The sequence below is a fragment of the Phaenicophaeus curvirostris genome, chromosome 1, assembly GCF_032191515.1.
Source record: "Phaenicophaeus curvirostris isolate KB17595 chromosome 1, BPBGC_Pcur_1.0, whole genome shotgun sequence".
Lineage (NCBI taxonomy): Eukaryota > Metazoa > Chordata > Aves > Cuculiformes > Cuculidae > Phaenicophaeus > Phaenicophaeus curvirostris.
Genome location: NC_091392.1, coordinates 79,650,039 through 79,670,202, shown reverse-complemented (window position 1 = coordinate 79,670,202; position 20,164 = coordinate 79,650,039). Strand labels below are relative to the sequence as shown.

The 20,164-nt window shown below is 39.6% G+C and overlaps 1 protein-coding gene across 2 annotated transcripts in view; it reads right to left on the bottom strand.

Moving 5' to 3' along the window:
• Positions 1 to 20,164, bottom strand: part of LOC138724210 (potassium voltage-gated channel subfamily KQT member 1-like) — a 490,232-nt gene that overhangs the window by 198,741 nt on the left and 271,327 nt on the right. For both annotated transcript variants that reach the window (XM_069864071.1, XM_069864079.1), the window contains exon 16: positions 13,235 to 13,296. In XM_069864071.1, coding sequence (XP_069720172.1) covers positions 13,235 to 13,296 — 62 coding nt within the window. The remainder of the gene's footprint in view (positions 1 to 13,234; positions 13,297 to 20,164) is intronic.

Below are 20,164 nucleotides of genomic sequence, written 5' to 3'. Positions count from 1 at the left end.
CTCCAGACCCTTCATCAGCTACATTGTCCTTCTGTGGAAATGCTCCAGGACCTCAATCAAGTCTTTCTTGTAGCGAGGGGCTCAAAACTGAACTCAGTATTTGAGGTGTAGCCTCTCCAGTGCTAAGTACAGGGGCAGAATCACTTCCCTGGTCTCGGTGGCCATGCTGTTTCTGTTACAGGCCAAGACACCATTGACATTCCTGGCCACTTGGCACACTTCCCCAGTCAGCCTGGACTGCTGGTAGATGATGTAAAGGGGTTTGGTGAACACCTCTGCCAGCTCCCTTAATACCATTTGGTGGATCCCATCTGGCCCCACAGACTTGTGAGTATCTAACTGGCCAGGCAGATCTCTAACCATTTTCTCTTGGATCAAGGAAGCTTTCTACTCTCCCTCCCTGTCTTCTGGCTCAGGAGGTTGAGTACCCAGAGAATATCTTACCTAACTATTAAAGACTGAGGCAAAGAAGCCACTAAGTACCTCAGCTTTATCCTCGTCCTTTGTCACTTCTGTTCCCCCTAAATCCAGTAAAGGATGGAGATTCTTCTTGGCTCTCCTTTTGGTGTTAATGTATTTGTAAAAAAATTTTTATTATCTTTCACAGAATTGGCCAATTAAAGTTCTAGTTAGGCTTTAGACCTTCCAATATTCACTCTGCATGATTCCACTTAATTCTTGTAGTCCTCCTGAGATGCCTGCTCCTTCTTCCAAAGCTCGTATACTTTCCTCTTTTTTCTGACATCCACCCAGATCTCTTTGCTCAGCCAAGCCATCTTTTTCCCCTGTCACCTCATTTATCAGGATGTGGGGATGGCCTGCTCTTGCTCCACCAGGATTTCCTTCTTGAAGAGTGTCCAGCTTTCTTGGGCTTCTTTGCCCTTTAGGACTACCCTCCCAAGGAACTTTATCAAACAGTCCTCTAAACAGTCCAAAGTCTGCTCTCTGGAAGTCCATGGTGGTTGTTCTGTTGACCTCTCCTTACTTCTCCAAGAACTGAGAATTCTATCATTGCTGCATGGTTCACTTCTTGAAAAAAAACCAAAAACCAAACCAAACTCTTTCTGCATCAGTTATAGCCTCCTATGTTTGTTAGCAGTTTTAGAAGAGAAATTATGATTGAATTTTCAGTACTTACAGTTGTTTAGATTTAAAAAAAACAAACTGCAAGACACTGTCATGATCCATATACTTGCTTTAACTGAGAGCTGCACGTCTCAGAAACAAACACAGACCTGACAATTAGATACTTAATTATGCCCCCTAAACATTAGCAAGGTCTATTCACAGTCATAACCTTTCCACAGAAAGCCATTTTAAACTACAGAAAAACATTTGCTTATAGTCATAGAATCATAGAATCACAGAATCATAGAACAGTTAGGGTTGGAAGGGACCTTAAAGATCATCTAGTTCCAACCGCCCTGCCATGGGCAGGGACACGTCCCTCTAGATCAAGCTGCCCAAGGCTCCATCCAACCTGGCCTTGAAAACCTCCAGGGATGGGGCATCCACAACTTCCCTTGGCAACCTGTTCCAGTGCCTCACTACTGTCATGGTGAAGAAATACTTCCTAATGTCTAGTCTAAATCTGCCACTCTCCAGTTTATACCCATTCCCCCTTTTCCTATCACCACAAGCATTTATGAACAGTCCCTCTCCAGCTTTCCTGTAGGTTCCTTTCAGGTACTGGAAGGTCACTATAAGATCTCCTTGGAGCCTTCTCTTCTCCAGGCTGAACAAGCTCAACTCCCGCAGCCTGTCCTCATATGGGAGGTGCTCCAGCCCTCTGATCATCATTATAGCCCTCCTCTGGCCTGTTACCACAGTTCCATATCCTTCTTATAATGAGGATTCTAGAACTGGACACAGTACTCCAGCTGAAGTCTCACAAGAGAGTAATAGAGGGGCAGAATCTCTTCCCTCGACTTCCTGGCCACGTTTCTTTTGATGCAGCCCAGGATGTGGGCTTATTGCCGGCTCATGTCAACCTTCCCATCAATCAGGACCCCCAAGTCCTTCTCTGCAGGCCTGCTGTCAATCACATTGTTCCCCATCCTGTACTGAAACAGTGAATTTTCCTGACCCAGATGTAGGACCTCGCACTCCGCCTTGTTGAACCTCATGAGTTTTCCTGCTACATAAAATGTAAAACTATTACAAATTGTTGTGAACAACAGCCTAGTGGTAAATACAAGGAGGAAAGAGTTTCTTAGTATCTTGACATTTTAAATCTCTCTCCCTTACTTCATAAGACTTTATATAAAATCCTTTATATGAATATACTTAGAGTGAAAATTTTCTTCCCTGAATACCACCAACATGTCAGGGCAAGTCGCCACAGTACTCCAGTGAATCTTGGTGAGATTTTTCATTTGGCTCAGTTTTTTTTTCTCCCTTTTACAGAGCTGTGACATTCTGTAACTTGCCTTGTACAGCAGTACTTCATACTGCTTATTATACATAATCCATTGCAAACACCCACAGACTAGTAATAGCAATTAAGACACAATCTATTCTTCTGGTTCATCCCTTAGCATCTAATACTGGCCATTAGCAGCAAAAGAATAGCTCCAGGACTAAAAAGATGTCTGGTCTGATTCAGCAGCACAGTTCTTGCATGAAATATAAATCCAGATGCTAGTCTGTAAGCCATTTGAATTCTATAAATATGAGGTTTTCCAGTGTACTTCCCCTGATCAAGAGGAATTAGAGGTCAATAGTACATGCAATTCAAGTAATACAAAAACTATCTTTTAAATTAATGATATGAAAAATGTGGTACATGAAATAACCACAGCAATTCTGAAGTAAAGAATATGCGAGGAAAATTAACCTCTTTCCTACAGGAAAATTTCTCTGTGAATTTATCATGATGCTGGAATGTTTTCCATTCAGAAACAGAATGAAATAATAACAATTTTTAGAAAATTCATTAGGGAAAACATAGTTCAACTGAAACACTCAGAAATATCAAAATATTTCACTCCAATACTGATTTTCCAAAAATGTCTTGCAACCTCCAGCCATAAGCTAAGAAGAGCTACAAAATCTGTTTGTGTGAACAGCTTTGTAAATGAAATTGTTTAACATCAGCAACAATTGAAGGACATAAAAACTGTTCAAATGAAATTTCTTTCCATCAGAAAAATAAAAATTTCTTAAAAGATTTTCATACGTTTAATGGTTTAATGTATTTATCATTCTTACCTTTTTATATCTAAATAAGACAGAAAAATCATTGAAATACTCAGTTTTCACAGTTCTAAAGGAAGGCATGTTTAGGGGGCACTAGGATGACCAATCATTTAAAAAAATATGTTAATTTAGAATCACAGAATCACAGAATCACAGAATCACAGAATAACCAGGTTGGAAGAGACCCACCGGATCACCGAGTCCAACCGTTCCTACCAAACACTAAACCATATCCCTCAGCACCTCGTCCACCCGTGCCTTAAACACCTCCAGGGAAGGTGACTCAACCACCTCCCTGGGCAGCCTGTTCCAGTGCCCAATGACCCCTTCTGTAAAGAATTTTTTCCTAACGTCTAGCCTAAACCTGCCCTGGCGGAGCTTGAGGCCATTCCCTCTTGTCCTGTCCCCTGTCACCTGGGAGAAGAGGCCAGCACCCTCCTCTCTACAACCTCCTTTCAGGTAGTTGTAGAGAGCAAAGAGGTCACCCCTCAGCCTCCTCTTCTCCAGGCTAAACAACCCCAGCTCTCTCAGCCGCTCCTCATAAGGCCTGTTCTCCAGCCCCTTTACCAGCTTTGTTGCTCTTCTCTGGACTCTCTCCAGAGCCTCAACATCCTTCTTGTGGTGAGGGGCCCAGAACTGAACACAGTATTCGAGGAGCGGTCTCACCAGTGCCGAGTACAGAGGGAGGATAACCTCCCTGGACCTGCTGGTCACGCCGTTTCTGATACAAGCCAAGATGCCATTGGCCTTCTTGGCCACCTGGGCACACTGCTGGCTCCTATTCAGTCGGCTGTCAACCAACACCCCCAGGTCCCTCTCCTCCAGGCAGCTTTCTAGACAGACTTCTCCCAGTCTGTAGCACTGCATAGGGTTGTTGTGCCCCAAGTGCAGGACCCGGCATTTGGCCTTGTTAAACCTCATGCCATTGGACTCTGCCCAGCGGTCCAGCCTGTTCAGATCCCTTTGCAGAGCCTCCCTACCCTCCAGCAGATCCACACTTCCACCCAGCTTAGTGTCGTCCGCAAACTTGCTAAGGGTGCACTCGATGCCTTCATCCAGATCATTGATGAAGACATTGAACAGGGCTGGAGCCAGCACTGAGCCCTGGGGAACCCCACTTGTCACTGGCCTCCAGCTGGATTTCACACCATTTACCACCACTCTCTGGGCCCGGCCATCCAACCAGTTTTCCACCCAGAAGAGTGTGCGCCTGTCCAGCCCAGAGGCTGACAGTTTCTCAAGCAGAACGCTGTGAGAAACTGTGTCAAAGGCTTTGCTGAAGTCCAGGAAGACCACATCCACAGCCTTTCCCTCATCCAGTAGCCGGGTCACTTTGTCATAGAAGGCGATCAGGTTAGTCTGGCAAGACCTGCCTTTTGTGAACCCATGTTGACTGGGCCTGATCACCCGGTTCTCTTGCATGTGCCTCATGATAGCACTCAAGATCACCTGTTCCATGACTTTCACTGGCACTGAGGTCAGACTGACAGGCCTGTAGTTTCCTGGGTCCTCCCTGCGGCCCTTTTTGTAGATGGGCACAACATCAGCCAGCCTCCAGTCCAGTGGGACTTCCCCAGTCTTCCAGGACTGTTGGAAGATGATGGAAAGGGGTTTGGCAAGCACATCCGCCAGCTCCTTCAGTACCCTAGGGTGAATCCCGTCCGGCCCCATAGACTTGTGGATGTCCAGTCGGGCTAGCAAGTCTCTGACCACTCCTCTTGGATCATGGGAGCCTCATTATGCTCCTCTAGCTCCTGGGTTTGTACACAGACGGAACAACCCTCCTTATGACTAAAGACTGAGGCAAAGAAGGCATTAAGTACCTCAGCCTTTTCCTCATCCCCTGTTACTGTTGTTCCTTCTGTGTCCAATAGGGACTCTATGGTCTCCCTAGTCCGCCTTTTATTATTTATATACTTGTAGAAAGATTTTTTGTTATCTTTCACTGACTTGGCCAATCCAATTTCTAGCTGAGCCTTAGCCCTTCTGATTTTTTCCCTACACAATCTCACTTCCCTCCTGTAGTCCACCCAAGAGGCCTGTCCCTTCTTCCAGAGGCCATAAACTTTTCTTCTTGATATCCCTCAAGATCTCTCTGTTCAACCAAGCTGGCTTTCTCCCCTGCCGGCTTTTTTTCCGGACCACGGGGATGGTTTTCTCCTGAGCTGCTAGGACCACCCCTTTGAAGAGCTCCCAGCCCTCCTGGGCTCCCTTGCCCTTGAGTACTGTCTCCCATGAGACTTCACCAATCAGCCTGCTGAAGAGATCAAAGTCTGCCCTCTGGAAATTTAATGTTACCGTCTTGCTAACCACCCTCTTCACTTCACCTAGAACAGAAAATTTTATAATCTCATGGTCGCTTAGTCCTAGGCGTCCACCTACCGCCACATCCCCTACAAGGCCTTCTCTGTTCACCAACAGGAGGTCCAGGAGGGCACCTTCCCTGGTTGGTTCATTCACCAACTGTGCAAGGAAGTTGTCTCCCACGCACTCCAGGAACCTCCTAGACTGCTTCCTTTCTGCTGTGTTGTACACCCAGCAGATATCAGGCAGATTGAAGTCTCCCACCAGAACGAGAGGCATCGATCTAGAGATTGACCGCAGCTGTTTATAGAAGAGCTCATCAGCTGCTTCTCCTTGGTTGGGTGGTCTGTAACAGACTCCCATCACAAAATCTACCTTATTAAAAATTGTAAAAGCTAGAAGTAAAATACTTATAACTAATCTGATTGCTGTCATTCTTCAGAAGTTTAGCTCAAAGCTTTCTGTGGGAGTATTCAACTTTTTATCAAAAAATATGGTCAAAATCTCCAAAACACTATTAAGGCAAAAATATATTTTTTCACTCAGCAACAGTACGTAAATTGCTTCATTGCTTCACAGGTAATTTCCTATACATCTATGGCCAGAGCCTCTGACACCTGAGAAGAGCCATGCAAACGCTTCGGTCTTTTCTTCTAGGAGCCATGGGATTAACAGTGTCTGTCCTATACCCATTTCAGGTGCTGTGAAGGTTTTGGTGGAGAACAGGAGGAGACAGACAGGCTCCTTCAGCCACAGCTTTTTTTTCATCAACATTGCCATTTCGAGGACTTTCTCCCTGCAGGTTAAACGTCCTGGGAATATCAATACGGATTAGACTTCCAACATTGTAACAGCTCATGAAAGATTCCCTTTCCCAAAGGCACCATTATTTACTCGCAGCCTTAACTCACTGTACTGTTTCTACCTTTCTTGGTATTCACAGTTAAACCAGGTTAACTCTCCTCAAGGAGTGTTACAGTAGTACATCTTCTACAAGTGACTCTCCTTGTTTCTTATTAAATCTAAGGTAGCTGCAAACCGATTTCAGGCTGCTACGCAGCATATGACCATGAGCCCCTGCCTCCTCCTCTGCCAGCATGCTGCAGGGTGTCACAGGCAGCGTTTGCTGGGTGATTGTGATTCCACTAGAACAGTTCTAGCCAAGAGGAGCAGGAAAGCAATGAGATTGCCCCAATTGCCTAATCATGGCAATCCATGAGACAGCCACAAATGAGATCAAACTAGTCAAGCCGGATCCTAATCAACAGTCACTGCAATCACTGGGGAGAAAACACTGCCCTCTACATGCTCATTTATTGAGCTTTGGAATTATTTAATATTTTATTTATGGTGGTGAATTGCATCCTGGCAAATGTTCACTGTGCGAAACTCTGCTCCCTCACACATTAAAAATCAGGACCTGATCCATGTGAAAGCCTCCTGCTGTGTTCATGATATTTTGGATCAGGCTGCTGGGTCTCAAGACTGGCAGATAATCTTCCATTTCTGTCCAATTTTCTAATTTTCTCGCTCAAATTTAGAAGAAGCTCAAGTGTTTTCTATCAACATTTTTACATTTACTTTTGGGAGAATCTTCACAGTGGGTTAGGTTACCATAATATAGAAAGATGATCCACATTGATGTGAATTTTCCAAAAATTCTTAGCCTGAGGCAGACATCTGCCTTGGAAAATTTCAGCCCAGTTGGCTAAAGATTGGCAAAAATGTAAACAACTTAAAATAGAGTTTTATAATGGAAAGTGATGTACAACCCTAATAACAGGAGTTTGCTACTGAGTACCACAAAATATAAGGCTCATAACAAGAACCACGAAGAAAGAATTCAGGCAGAATTCTTTCAGATATGTTTCAGCATATATAATCTATCTCTTCTCTCCTTTTCTTGAAAGGCATATCAGAGTTAGCTCTTATTTTTGTCTGAACCTTCAGACATTACCGTCACAACCAGGCAGCTCAAAACCAGCCCTGCCCTCTCAATCTTATTAAACTAGGTTTATCTGAGAAACAAAAATCCATCCTGGATAGTCAAAAGAAGTCCAGTCTGCAATTGTTAAGAACTCAGCTAACAAAGTAGAAAAACTGTGCAGGTTAGATCTAATCATTAAACCAGCATTATGTGGTTTTCAGATTAAAAGCCTGGCTTGATTTTTAAGTAGGAGAACACATGCACGACTTCAGTTCTACAGTACTGTAAATCCCTAGCAAAACACAAAGATTCAGTTAGGCATAATAAATGAAAAACATGCCTTCACCCAGATCAATCCTAAAATTTTTGAGTTCCATTTTTGCTTTCTCCTCATCTCTGTCAGTTCACTCCTACTGAGTAATGACAAGATGGAATCTTGTTAAAAGCCATATAGAAAAATTACTGCATTTTACACCTGTGTTAATCTTGAGTTGTGGGGGTTTTGTTTTGTTTATTTTTAAATAGTTAATAGCCTAAAAAAAAAAATCTAATGACTTCATAGGTGTGGTGCAGAATCAATGGATTTGGGCTGGACTGCTGTGGAGGAAATGAGACTAGGTTTGCCTTTGTTTACTGGCATCCTATTTGAAATACACATTCACAGCATCTCTACCTGTGAAGCTCCTGTCTATCTCCTTGAATTGAAAATGGCAAGCTCCAAGAACACGTAAACCAAGCAATACACCTCCTTCACATGATATACTAGCAACTGCAAGTCACTCTAGCTATATTAATATTTGACTCATGCATCTGTCTTGAGAAGGATTTACTCTAAAAAATCATCAGCTTTCATGCATATCAGCAAAATACAGAGGACCAAGATGAAATGTATTTTCAACTCATGAGAAGGAATGGCAGTGCAACTTGGTTAGCTACTTCTAAGATATATCATCCTGATTTAGTAGCTAAGAAAATCCACATGTTCAACTGCAAAAAGCCTTCAGAAAAGCTATTATGGAATGCCTCAGTCTTTAAGGAACTGGGTGTAAAAAGCTCGCAAACACCTTAGTGCCAAAATACGTTTTTGTTAACAAATACATTTGTTGGGTTTATTTCGGACATATTCTTAAAACCTCAAAAATGTAGCACGCTTGTTTTGCAACTGACTCATTATGCACCAATTTTCAACTTTTTTTCCATTTTTTTTTTTAATGCAGTACAGTTATGTCCATCACCCCACCCATACATTAGAGATTTATAATGGAAATTGTGACAGGGCATCACTATAGCAGTGCTTGCAGGCATTGTCATGATAAATTATTTATTATTTAATGACTCGTGATGTAATCACAGCAGGAATCAGATTCACTATCATCCATCTCCCCTTCATTGTCCAGGAGGAATAAGATGATAGGGAAATATCACTCTTCTCTGAGTCCATCTTTTTATTTCCTAGCTTTAAAATGAGTATTTAAATTGGTAAAGAGAGTTTACCACCACAATCCAACCTCTACATTTGTTTATGTTGGATGCCACTTTTGTTCTGGCTTGCATTACTCAGATAGATAAAGCTCAGAAGGGTTCTGCAGTAAACTGCCCTGTTTTCTCTTAGTGTTTTTGCCTTTTTTTAAATGCTACCAAATGGTTGCTTTTGGCTTCCAGCATTATCACATGTTGTCTATAAATATGGAAATAGTTATGGTAATATGGACATAAATAATAACTGTAAATACCACATAAAGAAGACTGCCATATAATTATAAAAATACCTAATAGATTTCTTTTTCAAAGACAACACAGCTGTCCCTTCTAACCTTTCATTTGTAGATTCTTTTCTCTCCTGTTTTTATTTATAGTTTGCCGTGCAGTTTAACATAGCACACTACAATTCTTGTTTCTGATTTTGAAAAGAAAATGAAAGAATACTCATTTCATCATAAAGAAGCGTTAGTTTACAGTTTTGAAAAGAAACAATGCCAGCTCTAGAACATCATCTTGGAAACAATCTCCCTCTTAATAGATTTCAAAAGAATCTGTCAATAGCTACATACCACAATTTAAAATTAAACCCTGCTATCAAATTCAAGAAAGGGTCGGCCAAATGGCAAACAGCACGTGTTGGGAAAGAAGCTCCATTCTTTCCTCTAAACATCTTGGAGTTTTTATTGAACGAACCACAACAGGTTATTATGCTGATCCTAACCAAACAAGTTTTTTATACCCTACTCAGGAGAAAACAGGTTGAAAAGTGTTACGGGTAAACTTACACTATGCACTATGCCGTGTTCCATGTTAATGAAAAGCGTGAAGCCTTACACAGCACTGATGCTGCTGAAAAGGGTTTACATATTTCCTGGAATGATGTTCCAGACATCATGTCCCAGATGTTCCAGAACCATGCATTTCATCCCTTTGCAGTCAGCTTTACAGTGCCTAAAAGCAAAGTGGTACAAATGTATTTCAAGTTTGCATTATGCTGGATTTGCACGGTGCTTCATCCTACATAAACTCATTCTTAGCTCTTCCTTGTTACTTTAAACTTCTATACAGAGCCTGGACAGACACAGAAGAGAGACTGCAGAAAACAATGCTCGCTGCTCGTGCCACATGAATCGAAAGCTGTTATCTTTGAATCTTTGAAACATTTTTGCCTCAAACCTTTTATCTATCACCAAGCAACCACTTCAGAGATCTGTGTCTATGCCCTTCTATGCAGCAAATCCCACATTTTAACAAAAATCATAACAAGCTTCAAAAAGGAATAAAGTTTATCTTAACCAGCAGAAATGTACAATTCTATCTCCCTAATTTTATAAAAAGAGTAAATATGGCTTTATGTAGAACAGCATATAACTCTGAATAGGTGAATTGCATTCTGATTTCCTTTTGGAGAAACAATTTCAAGAAATGAACTGGAAAATGCCAGTGGGAAAGATCAGTCTGGGCTAGAGGTACGCTAATAGCTTATCAATACATATTTTCAAGCAGATGAAACATTCAAATCTATACTGCTTTTTTATCTACAACAACTGGCCTTTGTCCAAAAATGTGTCATTTTATCAGATGTGTCACTCAGCTGGGAGGCTGCTGTGACTATACTAGCTGAATGAATGTTAAAGTGATTTCTCCAGGGGAAAGAGGCTGATCCCAAGGGTTTTCTAGTTCCAAGAGGGAGATCATTTTTCATCACCAGCTGGAGCCTGATGTCAGACATGCCCTTGCTTCATTTATTCTCCTCAGAGGTTGAAACCTAGCTTGTCCTTCCTGACTTCAATATTGTTTCATATTTGGGCGCATAGCAGCTACTACACTGTGAACTATGGGAAAATAGTTTAGGGGAAGTGGTTTGACAGCAGGATGCGGTCGATTCTATTGTCCTATTAAAATATAGATATCTGGGAAGCTTAACTTTGTTTTCATTATGTAAACATATGTATTTTATCTTAATGTGCCCAAAAGAGGGAAATACAAAAAAAAAAACCCAACCAAAAACAAAACCCAACAAACTCACACCACCAAAATCCAAAACAAACCAACACAACAAATGTTAGCCCTTTATGTGTAGTGTGTCTATTTTCTTGGCAGTAATGTGAGAATAAAGCCCCATACACCTAAAACAAAGATATTTTGTACTGAAAGAACAAATGCCCTTGGTTACATTAGACTCTGTTCTTTTATTTTAAATTCATAGTTTGGTCTGAGAACAAAAAGGAAACTGCAATGATTGAATATCTTTCATAGAGTCATCTTATGAAAATATTTTGACATATTTTTATACTCTTCTATTTGTTTTCTCCAGAACAATAGCTAGAGAGATAGAAATCACCAGTTCCCACACACTATGTGATCTGTTAAAACACTATAGTTTAATTCTTCAGATGAAATAGCAGCTAGGTCTTTCCCCCACAAAAGGTCTGAGCATGTGAAAACTGTATTTAGATCATGCCTAAATTATATTAAGGTGGTTATACTATTGTTTTGTTGTTTTTGGTTTTTTTAACTTGCATGACTCTTGTTCCGAGAACATTGTGAATCCCTGCTATACACTGGTGATCACATGCTTACAATAGACTTTGAACACGAGAAGGTGAACCGATGTTGCTTCTTCATCTATAAGTTCTTACGTCAAGACAGTCTTGATGAAAATAATCTTTTTGAATCAGCTAAAGTTCGATTTTCTAACAGGTTTAAGGTGTAAAGTCAGAGCATAAGCAGATATCTGTGACAGAAATAATTCACTACAGCTTTTACTGTATACATTGACATCTCTTGTAATGTTCCCCTTCTCACACCAAGATTCAGTACTCTATAAAGTTTTGAAATAAAAAAATTATCAAGTACACACCATATTGTACTAAGGCTGGACCAATACCAGTTGTTAATAACTTTCTGACCTCTCTTCTTCATAAAGATGAAGCAGTCAGGAGACCACGAAGAACTGCTTCCAGAACCATTCACGATATTAGTAATATTTCTCATACAAAGTAATCAAAATGTTATTATATATGCTTTTTGTTGCTAGATTTGCAAATCTGTATTGTGGGTTTCTCTATATATGCATATTAAAGAAATCAGAATGAACTAGCAGTGTGAATTCACAGACTATACAGAGGGTAGTCAGTAATATATCTCTTTTGAAGTGAATTCAGCTAATCTGAACGAAAGCCATTTTCACTTAGAATGACCATGTCTGCACAAGTGTCCAATCTGCTTTAAAAGGTCACTTAGATAATTTGTCTTTACATCTGAAGCTGACTCTCTGACACTGTCCAAGAAAGCTAAAAGACAAAGAAAACTTGTCCTTTGACACTGCATCATTACTTATTTCCAATGCTGTTTTAGCAATGTTCATAAAATATCAAGCAACAGAGGGAGGAATTGTATTTGTTTAATTTCAATTCCTGATTTATGGCAAGATGCACAATGCTTCTTAAGAATAATGAAAGATTTGCTTGCTCTTTCCATCTCACCTCATTTCTCCAGCAAAAAGCAAAAAGAAAATTTGCATGAAAAATTTGATTAAGACAAGGATACAAATAGGCAATGGTTACATTAAATTCTGATTGACTTCTGTCTTAGCTGTTACATCATACCACATACCAAAGCTAATGCACTGCTACTGTCCGCAGAAAGCACACTCTTTCAGGGACACTAGTTTAGGGGCAGGTAAGAGAACTGACCAAAAAGCTATTGGAGAAATATATTCCTAGTTTTAAGCAAACTTGTTCTTTTGTTATCACTTCAGTGGGAAAAGCTCTTGAGGTTGTTCAGAGTCGTCCTAAAAAAATAGAGTTTCACTGAGCCTTTAGGCATACTTCTAAATAACTCTAATTAATAACAAACATGAACATATTTTGGAGAGAAGACAGTGGTTGAGGGGCAGAACTGATGCAAGTATAACTGCACAGGAGAAAAGAATGCAGTAATGAACTTCAAGATTATTAACTGCAATATCAACTGCTGTTATCCACAAAGGCTCCTGCTAGCAGCATTTCCGTTTAACTCACTAATTCTGGCATGAAGAACACCTTGTCAGTTCATGATATTCATCTAGGTGATGTGTGTTTTGACTTCAATGCAGAAGTAATCCCTTTTAAAATCAAGACCTAAATCTGTACGAGAGGTAAATGGTTAATGTTGAACATCATGCACATTATACTTCATGAAATACCTTACAAAAATTGAGGTATTACTCTATATTATAGTGCCCTGTAATTCTGAAGTAAATCATGCCAAGATACTATCTTGTATGTCTGTAGATCAGATACCAGTATTCAGAAAAAAAAAAAGCTTTCATGCACTTACCTTATCCTCCAGCCGCATCAGTCTGGCTCCTATAGTACAGTACCCTTTGTCTACCCCTTTTTCTAAATAAAGAAGAATAAAAATGGGACATTCATTAGGTGGAGAATAAACTCAAATGAAGAATTATATCTTTGGTATTTAAAGCAAAAAAGAGTAGCAGGCAGTAGTAGTAGGGTAGTATAAATATCATGAACATAACAAGAAAGAGTTTCTTCATGGTGTTCAGAAACGAAAGTTGAAGAGAAGGGGGTTAGTTTGTCTAGTTAACAATACTAAGCTAGTCTAAAGGGCAACCTGGGCTTTGGCAGAGGTATTCTGTGGCCATAAAGGACTATAGATAGTGTCTGAGGTAACTTGGTTCCTTCTTTAATTATCCCAATTAACTGCAGGTAGTCAGACGGAATAGGGATGCTCCCATTCTGAACATCACTAACATGAGCAATGTACACTTTGTGTATATAAAGAAACCAGAATGGTTTTCAGCTGAGGTTGTAGATGTAGGAGACAGCACTGTCCAGGGGTTTAAGGGCTGGAGTGGCAGAAACCTAGCTCCTCTCTGTAAATGACTGACACCGGGAAAAGCCCTTGCATCTCCATCCTCATTTTCTCCTCATAGTCTTCATGATAACTGGTTATTCAAGCCCAGTAGTCCAATTTGTTTCACTTACTCACTGAAAATGGTGTGACTGGGAACCAAGATTGAAAACTGTGCAAAGGGGGATCTGTTCCTTGTGTTTACATGACCAGTTGCAAAGCAATGCCATAGATTGAGTGTTATTTCACATGAAATGAAGCACAACAAAAGACATTCTAAGCTATGAGAAAATAATCACAAGAAAAAAACATCCCCAACACTGAAGTAATTTAAACAGAATTTGGACACATTTTTCTCAACTAACTCTTTTTTTCCAGTCCAGGCTGGGGTAATTACTCATTGTTTGTCCATAAATTATTCCACTTTTATGAGTGGTCAAACTTTGTTTTTTACAGCTACCTAAGTCCACTTAGTCTAAGGCATGAGTACAATGTGAAATGCTTACTGGAAGGCTGGCTAAAATGTTAATTTATAGCGTATTAGCATCCACAATAGCTGCCCATATGTGTGCTCATTCTGCAAGGAACTGACATTCTTGCATTTCTCAGTGAATGGTACTTGCTTTACCACCATCATTAGCAGTGTATGTATGTGCTAATATGTTTAGTGACATATTTGTACCAACCAAGTAACATTCATCAGAGAACCTGGAGAAGCAAATACTACATGGAGAGAAAATTCTAAGACTACTCAAGGACACTGTGCAGGGACAGAAAACAAATAACACAGCCTGACTCATACATGTGTGCTGTTTATCATTCATTATTCCACAACCACAAAACCGCTCTGAAAATATAAGTGACTGAGGGTCAATTTTGTCTATGTTTAATTCTCTACCTAAAATGAAATAACTGACTCTGCATTCTACTCTCTAGTTAGTAAAACTGTAGACACATCTTTCAAACTATATACCAGAAAAGGTTTGCCCTTAAGGATTTCTAAATTGGGATGTGATTTGAACAGCAATGGGTAGGTAGTGTTTTTGTTTGGGACTAAAAGCAAAACACCCCCCAAATCTGAAGAAATATTCCAATAAGCTTTTTATTATTATTATTATTTTTCTTAGAAAGATGAATTTCCTCACCAGCTTTAATTACATCCAAAAAAGACATCCCAAAAGAACCAAAGCAAGTTATCAATGTTTCCTATTTTAGTTATTCTCAAATGTGATGTAGAAGAAAAAATAAGAAAAGAGCAAGCAGATAAACAGTTAGAAGCTACTTTGTGGCACATGGCACTCCTAACAGATGAAGCGAAAAGAATGATACACATATATGTGCACCTGTGCCATGTCCACCGCTTTATTGGCATGCAGGCTGTCTAAGTCAAAAAAGGCTGCAGTCTTTCCCGTTTATTATTAGCCTGCATTTAAATCAGCATTCAGCTCTAATTTACATGCGTTTTCCTCTAATAAAGACCATCTTTGAAAGTAAATGGTGTGTGTATACAATGTGAAGAGCATTGTGGCAAGAAAGGTAGGCAGAAGTTCAGATAATGTAGCTCTAGTACATTTGATTTCTATCTCATGTTTATGCCTTCACTAGTCTTTTCAAGATATACGATTTCAGACATCCTAGATTACATTGTTTGCTTTTACATAGTTGAAAAGATTGCATGGCTGACTATAAATCTCAATTGCTTTGCAACCCAAACCAACTTTCTTTTAGTATGAAAGTTTTTCTGTTCTTTGTGTTGATTTGCAATAAAACAGATAGACAGCCCAGCAATTCAGTATCTTTGTGCGTGTGTGTGTGTGTGTGTGTGTGTATATATGTGAACAGCACAGATACAAAAAAAACATGCATGATCACCATGTAATGAAATACTGTTATTTATAACTGGATGAAAATATATATGGACAATTGGAAATGGAAAAAAAATAACTTGAAAAAGCTTGTATCAGATAGTTGGTATAATAGAAACCTGTAATTTTATATTCTTAAACTTGAATCACATAAAAATAGTATATAAACAATAGCAATATACTTCAGGAGAACTGAATAGTTGTTGGGTCATCTAGTTCATTTCTCATCTTTATTAATATGTAAATTTCTTCCCTTGAAGTATTTGCTTTCCTGAGTATACATACTATACTACTTTCAGAGCAACACGATCCTATATTTATTTCCTAGCGTTTTCATAAGGGTCGCATATCTCTTTCTCTAGTAAACAACAGATGCCTCTTGTAAAAAAAGTTAAAAACTTAGAATCATAGAATGGTTTGAGTTGGAAGGGACCTTAAAGATCATCTAGTTCCAACCCCCCTGCCATTGGCAGGGACACCTCCCACTAGATCAGGCTGCCCAAGGTCCCGTCCAACTTGGCCTTGAACACCTCCAGGCATGGAGCATCCATAGGTTCTCTGGGCAACCTATGCCAGTGCCTCAACACCCTCATCGTGAAGAAATTCCTCTTAATGTCTAGTCTAAATCTGCCCCTCTCCAGTTTATACCCATTGACCCTAGTCCTATCACTACAAGCCTTTGTAAAGTCCCTCTCTAGCTTTCCTGTTTGCCCCCTTCAGGTACCTCAGGTCTCCTCAGAGCCTTCTCCAGGCTGAACAACCCCAACTTTCTCAGCCTGTCCTCATATGGGAGAGCTGCCCCAGCCCTCTGATAATCTTTGTAGCCCTCCTCTGGACCTGTTCCAACAGTTCCATCTCCTTCTTATGTTCAAGATTCCACAACTGGACACAGTACTCCAGGTGAGGTCTCACAAGAGAGGAATAAAGGGGTAGAATTACTTCCCTTGACCTGCTGGCCACGCTTCTTTCGATTCAACCCAAGACAGTTTGCTTTCTGGGCTGTAAGCGCGCATTGCCAGCCCATGTTGAGCTTCTCATCAATCAGCATACTCAAGTCCTTCTCTGCAGGCCTGCTCTCAAGCACATTGTTCCCCATCCTGTACTGAAACCGTGGATTTTCATGACCCAGGTGTAGGACCTCACACTTGGCCTTGTGGAACCTCATGAAGTTCGCACAGGCCCACTTCTCCAACTTGTCCATGTCCCTCTGGATGACATCCCATCCTTCCACTGTGGCAACTGCACCACTCAGCGTGGTGTCATCAGCCACCTTGCTGAGGGTGCACTCAATCTTGCTGCCTATATTATTGATGAAGATATTAAACAGCACTGGTCCCAGTATGGACCCGAGGGACACCACTTTTCATGGATCGCCATCTGGACATTGACCACTACACTCTGAATGCCACCATTCAACCAATTTGTTATCCACTGAACAGTCCACCCATCAAATCCATATCTCTACAATGTAGAGAGAAGGATCTTGTGGGGGACCATGTCAAAGGCATCTGTTGGTTTACCCATGTCCACTGCTGTGGTTACCCCATCCTAGAAAGCCGCTTCTAAGTATTCCCCACACCAGTTGAGGAAACAAGAAAAGCCATCTCCAACTCTTTCTCCAAATGGAAACACATGATATAAAAGACATATTATTCATTATTCATATTTGTTTTCTTTTTCAAAACCCCCCCAGCAATTACCATATGAAATAAGTAAGAGAAAAAGAGAAAATCAAATGAAGGACAGCACCATAAGCTTATTTTTTACCCAGTGTTCTCCATCACATCATTTTAAGAAAACAAAGGTTTTTATTTTGGTCAGAAGAAGTACTTACGGGGACCATTAAGACAGTGGAAGAATTGCAGCCAGATGGTCTGAAAATGAGAAAAGCTGGAAATGATCTTCCCTACTTCTACAGAGCAAGAGTCCTTCCTCGATTACTTTTGTGATGTATACAGCTAGAAGTAAACTCAAAAATTTTAAAAATTGTCTGAAAGCCATTAACTTTTTTAAGCAGAAATTGTGGAATTAGAGCACTGTGATACCTAGGATACTTCAGAATGCTAAAGACATCACAAATCCTCAACAAATTATATTAAGTTCAGTACTGTGACTACAGAAAGCTTGAAAACACAAGAGAGGTCACTGTCCTCTTCTTGCTAATCCAGTGCAACTACAACTTTCTGGACCTACACTTGCTTTACTTCTATAAAAGCTCTACGTAGGAAAAAATGATGAGCTCTCAGCAAGATTTAGATTCTTATGTTTATAACAAGATACACATCTGAAAACGCAAGTCAAGACTCCTCTTTTAAACTCAGGTTCCACAAAATAGAAAATAAGCTGTATATATATTGAATTTGATCCCACTTCTGCCCTTCCTCCATAAAGTGTTTACGGCAGGATTTAGATGCGCACTTGCTATACTATTTATAAAATAATTCATATACCAAATGCAAAATGAAAAGTAAGCTTCTTGATTAATTTTTTGTTAAGAGCAGAATTCAACACTGTTCGGAGAACAATAAATTAGCTGCAGGTTCCAAGTCCTCAAAGCAGGACATGTTATATTTTGCTGGCTCTTTGCATTGAGGTAGATCAACCCCAGAAATGGAATTAATTTTTAGGGACAAGACTGTGAACACCTGACAGTTACATAAAATGTCCTAGTTGGCTTTATTTTTTATCATGTTCCCATGGATTTTGTCTCTTGGAAGGCTGGAATAAATCATTCCTTGCAGAGATAGGGGTACGTGTCATTTCAAATATTAATTGACTCAAAAATATAAAAATTAAACTACACGTATTTATTATGCTTTAAAACATATTGTGATCCAATTTATTCTTAACATCTGGGAAGGAAATAGCATCAGAAAGCTTAGGTAGCATTTAATGGAAATAAAAGCAAACAATGGAACTGTCAAAATTTCACAAGAAAGCCTGTTTCTCCAGGGATTCCCACCTGTGTTATGTAGACCCAAGAGATTCAGATGAACTGCAGATAAGCATCAATCTTTTGTGTACTTTTCTGAAATCAAACACTGGATCTTTTGTTTTACGTTGGCATCATTCCCCAATTTTGGCCTTGAAAGCTATAGTAAATCTCAAAAACTGCATTCAAAATCAATTAACTCCATCATGTGTAGCAAAGGGCAAATATTATAGTCTTCTTATTTGTATCATTACATAAGTGTCTGCTTTGTTAATTCAAGACATTTTATTAACGTGTGATTTGCCTTTATATCAACAATTTCAGTTATTAAGGGGTTTGTTTAATGTTACAGGAACCTTTATTCCTCTTACAAAATCGCATTGCCTTCAACACTAAGACAGGCTTTCAATGAAACTAAGACACAGTCTTCTGGGTATACCCATAAAAATGAGATTCAAGTCTTTGGTAAATTTATTCATTATCATAATGTTCTAAACCCACTCCTGATATTAGGAGTTTCAAAGAAAGCTGCCAAGACCAAACAAAGCAAAAAGGGAGGATTCTGCAGAATATGTGAAATCATGAAAAATTGTTATTACAAAATATCACAAATGTTAAAAGTTAACAGGGGAAACGAGGCAAGCTTGTTAAGGACAAACCAGTTAGGAGTACTAAATACACAGAAACAGTGTCAGGAAATCTCTGATCTGCAAACGGCTGAAAGCTTACAGGAAGGTTAGAGGCTTGTGTATGCCCTTTTATACAATTCCAAAAGCACCTTGCTTTTGGCTCCATCTGAGTCAGGACTGGTCTGACCCAGCATGGCTTTTATTCTGCTCTTGTATCCTTATCTTGTTTTAACACAGCTTTTAGTGCTTTTTATCTTTGAGAAAAGAACTTCAAAAATAACAATAATTGCTTCCAGTGAATTCAGATTCTGGATTTTGTGACATCATTCACTTTTGAAAGGTAATAATACTATAGGCATACTGCAATTACTTAATATAATATTATCAAAGTTGACAACATGGTTTCAGTAACAGCCTGATTCAAAAGCCACTGAGGTCACTGGAAAGACTCCCATTCATTTCAATGTGTTTAGAATCAGACCTTAAGATTCTTTGAATGGGAGCATAATAAAACAGGAAGAAAAAAAAAGGATCTGGAAAGGAAAATTCTTATGTATTTCTCCTTGGTGGTTTACTTTTCTTTGCATTGTCATTTTTGCTTGCCATCGATACAAAAATAACAGAGTCTGGAGGACACACGCATATTGTTTACAAATGCTTTTTAGCAATGCCTTTGAACTGGAAAAAGTATATTGCATTGAAAATGCATTTTCAGTATAAAATAAGCCAGCTATTCTGAAGAAAACTCAGGAATAAGTCTATTTTCCAGAGAGGCAGCACAGTGCAAGAGTCTGTTTCCACCCAAAACAGATGAATACTATAACCAGTCATCACTGTTCATCACTTGATTATTGGTAGGTTGCATAATACCAGCACTAATCATAAACTAACCCTAGTTTTAGTTCTGCAGACCATTTATCTGGAAACATTTATCTTATTTTTGGAATGTCTAGATAAAATAACTACTAGA